This window comes from Elephantulus edwardii, unplaced genomic scaffold, assembly GCF_000299155.1.
Source record: "Elephantulus edwardii isolate Elephantulus edwardi_28Jun2011 unplaced genomic scaffold, EleEdw1.0 scaffold00254, whole genome shotgun sequence".
Classification (NCBI taxonomy): domain Eukaryota; kingdom Metazoa; phylum Chordata; class Mammalia; order Macroscelidea; family Macroscelididae; genus Elephantulus; species Elephantulus edwardii.
The window spans coordinates 3,985,904-3,990,452 of NW_006400004.1; the positions used below are offsets into that span (position 1 = coordinate 3,985,904).

The 4,549-nt window shown below is 42.1% G+C and overlaps 1 protein-coding gene across 2 annotated transcripts in view; it reads left to right on the forward strand.

Moving 5' to 3' along the window:
• Window positions 1–2,166: 2,166 nt before the first annotated feature.
• SREK1 (splicing regulatory glutamine/lysine-rich protein 1) overlaps window positions 2,167–4,549 on the forward strand; it is an 84,029-nt gene continuing 81,646 nt past the window's right edge. Inside the window, exon 1 of one of the 2 annotated variants that reach the window (XM_006899377.1) lies at window positions 2,167–2,483. In XM_006899377.1, the coding sequence (XP_006899439.1) occupies window positions 2,326–2,483 (158 nt within the window). In that variant the 5' untranslated portion in view covers window positions 2,167–2,325. The remainder of the gene's footprint in view (window positions 2,484–4,549) is intronic. The other variant, XM_006899375.1, reaches the window with a different exon arrangement.

Sequence of the window (4,549 nt, forward strand, 5' to 3'; positions counted from 1 at the left end):
CCCCATGAGAAAGATGGCAACTCCTACTTGGATTCCTGTTGACCATAACCCTAATCTTCTTATCTTATTTGCCCCATGTTTAATTCAGCTTTCATACAGAGTAAGATATAAACTGTTACTTCCAAAGCAATAACCCAAAGAATGTTTACTTCCACCATCCCCTTCTGGGACCTCATATTCCAGCCTCCCTCTCACAATTCTAGTCTGCAGAAACTGGTATGAGACTTAAATGCCACAGCTTCCTATAATGAAAGAGGCTGGAATGAAAGGTAGGAACACCTGACTTGAGAACCTACTCATTCCCATAACTCCAAACTAGTCTTTACTTGTTAAGTGGCATTGAATAGAGTACAATTCATAGAGACCCTATAAATAATAGCTGTGAGCCCTGCCCTATATTGTGCAATCTTTTTCCGACACAATTGAGCTCATTTCTGCAGTCACTGTGTCAATTTATCTTGTTGAAAGTCTTCCTTTCTTTCATTGACCTTGTATCTTTATAAGCATGATATAACTTTCCAAGGAATAGCCTCTCTTAGCAACAGGCCCAAAGAATGAGAGACAAAATTTCACCATCCTTGCCTCCCAGGAGTACTCTGGTTTAATTTTCTCCAAACATATCTGTTTATTCTTTTGGTAGTCATTTGAACAAGAGGATACTGCATGTTTAAAATTAGCATGTTTAAAATTTGTGTTTCAAAGTTATATCGTTTCATCATACCTATGCAATCTGTATGTTGAGCAAATAATTTGTGAAGTTGGATTGTATCAAAAAAGGATGCAGCTTCAGGAATTAAAGGCTCATTAACAACCTTTGACATGTAGGTGAAGATTACTTGAAGCTTTTATTTGGATGGTATTGAGTGTTGTTGTTAGGTGGCCTGAGGCTTTGCTTTCTTTACTCTATCTTGTGCTAACCTCAATTACCTCCAATACACTGGTTCCTATGGTTACAATCATCATGTCAGTCCATTTTGTTGAGGGAGAGTCTAACTCTGACCCTCCACCTTTCCAAGCATGATGCCCTTTTCCAAGGACTGACTCCTAACAACATGCCCAAACTATGGGGATGAAGTTTCACTATCTTCCCTCTGGTCTTATTACTTTCTCCTCGACAGACTTGTTCTTTTGGCAGTCCACGGGATATTCAGTAGTCTTCTCCAACATATTTCCAAAATACTGAAGAGTAATGATGCCAGTTTAAAGACTAAATACACTTGGTTCTTGATTCTTACTATGCATCTGAAAGTTGGACAATTACTAAGGATGACAGGATAGGAATTGATGCCTTTGAGTTGTGGTATTGAAAGCAGTAAAAGCCTTCAGTCTTAGATTACCTCTCAACATTAAGAAGACAAAAATTGAGCCAATAAATAAAATCACGATAAATGGAGATATGTTTCAAGTTGTCAAGCATTTATTTGAATTAAAAATCAACACTTATGGAAGGAGCAGTCAAGAAAACAAAAGGCATTTTTCGTTGAGCAAATATGCTGGCAAGGACATCTTTAATGTCTTAAAGAGCAAGAACGTCAGTTTAAAGACCAAGGTGTGCCTTGTTCAAGCCATGACATTTTCAGTTGTTTCATATCCACTTAATAGTTGGATAATGAGTAAGGAAGATTTATAGCTGTTTAGACGTAAGAGTGGTGAGACTTCATCTCACATAGTTTGGGTATGTTATCAGAAGAGGTCGGTGCAGTCCTTGCAGGACAGTATGCTTGGTAAAAGGAGCCGGTCTGTGAAAGATGGATTGACACAGTGGCTCCAACAATGGTCTTAAACAAAGGTGAGTTTGTGCAGTTGGAGCAGATTGGGCAGCTTCTTTGTTGCACATGGCGTCGTCTAAGGCACTTAACCTTAGTAACAACTTTCGTTTGCTAACTGATCTGCGTGGCCAAAAAGTCATTCCTTCTTCACACACATCAAGAGGCCGCTAGGTTTCCCAGCACAACCGAAAACAAAGACTGGAAAGATACAGATCTTGTGGCTTGACAGCGGCAGAAGAATTTGTTGAATTTTAGGGGCGGGAAGTAGATAAAGCATCCCGTGGACTGCGGGCGAGAACAATAGCCCTGCCCCAGGGATCCTGGCACACGAACACGCAACCGCCAGAGACACGCTAGGTTGCCGAGACGACGCTTCCGGCTGGTGCGTGCAGCCCCGGGGAGCAGGGGAGTTGTGGACGGGTGGCTAGACCTGCCCGACGCTGCGAATTCGCCGGCGGGAGCGCGCTCACGGCCCTACGTTCTCCGCTTTCCCGGCTTCGTCGCTGACGCGCCGTAGACGTTGGGGAGCGGGAAGGCAGCGACAAGCGGGATCAGGATGAACAGCGGCGGCTTTGGTTTGGGCTTGGGATTCGGCCTCACCCCTACAGCGGTGATTCAGGTGACGAATCTGTCGTCGGCGGTGACCAGCGAGCAGATGCGGACGCTCTTTTCCTTCCTAGGAGAAATCGAGGAGCTGCGACTCTACCCCCCGGAGTAAGTGCCCGAGCTTGGCTGGGGGAGGGGCGCAGGCGCCATAGAGACCTCCAGAGCCGAGGCTGGGAGGAGAGCGCGGGCGCGCGGGGCCCGGCACGTGACCGCCCGGGTTTACCTTCCTACCATATTTGATTCGGGCACAGTGACCTCACGCCCTGCGATCCTGCTCCCCGCGTTACTCGAATTTGGGGGCTAAGTTGTGCACGGAGCCCTTAAAAGGGATTTAGAGAGTATTCCTTTTTGGTGTCTCTTGGAGTTGGCCTAGTCGTTGCTCCGCTATCTGGTTCAATGCTCTATTTTTCTTTCCCGAACTTAAGATGGCCGCAGTTGGGCCCTCATGGCGAAGGCTTGGAAGCGTCTATGCCGTGTGAAAATACCGAGGACTGTGATATATCCAGTTCTCGGGGCGTTAGTGTCAGGCCGTTATCGCCGACTAGAAAGCTTGCCATTGATGTAAAAGTAAATTAGGACCTTAGGAGACTTTTAGAAAATGAGCCTTTTGTTGGTTTATCCAAGTCTTTCCATCTGTGTTTTTAAAGATCGTGTCTAGTTGCCCTTTTGACAACAGATTACGGTTTGCTCCTGTAAGATCACGGTGCCTTAAACATTTCAAAAAAAGTATTAGTTGGCTCACCGTTATCCTTGCTGTATACTTTTAAAAGTCCAGATTTCGGCTTGCCTCCAGGTCACTTAGCAGATAGTGAATTTGGATTCGCCTTAGGACAAAACCTAAAAAGGAGTTACTGGGTTGTTTTTTTTTTTTTTTTAATGTGCATAAAATTGTCCTTTTTTTGTTGTAGAATATAGAATTTCAAAATCTTATTTTTGTTGTTGTTAAGATCTGCCACTGGACGAGTAAGAGTTGTGAAAGAGTTTTCATTATTGTTTTTACTTGTTTTTAAAAGTTTACTTTCGATTTGGTTTTATTTCCTAGTGAACCACTTTTATCTAGACCTAGTTTCCTTTAATCCTGTATCTGTAAGTATAAAATAGTACTGTGTTACTAACTAGAAGGTTAGAGGTTGGAACCCTTTAGCCACTCCTTAGGAGAAAGACGTGGTTGTTTACTTCCTTAAAGGTTTCTTTCTAGCCTTGGAAACACTATGGAGCTATTCTAGTCAGTTCTATAAAGTGGTTAAGAGTCGCAGTACATTTAAGAGCAGACGCTTTTTCGCTTTCATACCATATAATTTTTAAATAACTTTTCTTCTCTCATTTTTATTTGTAATTATTTCCAAGGTATAAAAATGGAAATAAAACATTGTTCATATTTTTTCCGACATCCATTAGTTTTTTTAAACACAGTTACTTACTTTCTTTTTTTGTGTCCACTCACTCCCATATTTTTGCCCCTCTCCTATCTTTTTGATGTTTATTGTTGTGTGCCTTCTTATTGGAACCGACTCATAGTTGACTTCTAGCAGGCTTTCAGAAGCCGTTATGGAGTTGTACTGCCACACCATAGAAACAAGGTTCGAATCCACCAACTACCCCATAGGAGAAAGATGAGCAGTATCCTCCTATGTGATTTACTGCCTCGGAAAACGCACTGAAGGGTCAGCTATGAGTTGGTTCTGACTTGATGGCATATAACAACTTAGTTTTGAAAGTAGTAGAGGACATTATGACTGTTCATCCTCAGATGCTTAAGCAGATAATTCCTAAGAAAAAGAAGTCTCTTCATAACCATAGTAGTGGTATCATATCCAAGAAATGGAATGTTTCTTGGGAAAAAAATAAATTGTTTATAGTTTCCCAGTTATTCTTTTGTTATGGGCTAACCAGTTGGATCCAGCTTCTAGTGACCTGTGTACAACAGAACCAAACCTTGCCCCCTCCACACACACATAATATATGTATATGTGAGTGGTGGACTAATTTTAAGAATGAAGCTTATTACTTGGAATTTAAAACTTTAAAATAAATATGTTTATGCACCCTATGCACAACAGAACACACGCAGATTAACAAAAAGGGCAACCTAGGTAGAACCATCAAGTATGGAAACAAAAGGGAGGAGGAACAGCTGTAAGCAGACCCTAGTGATTGGTACATGGAATGTGAGA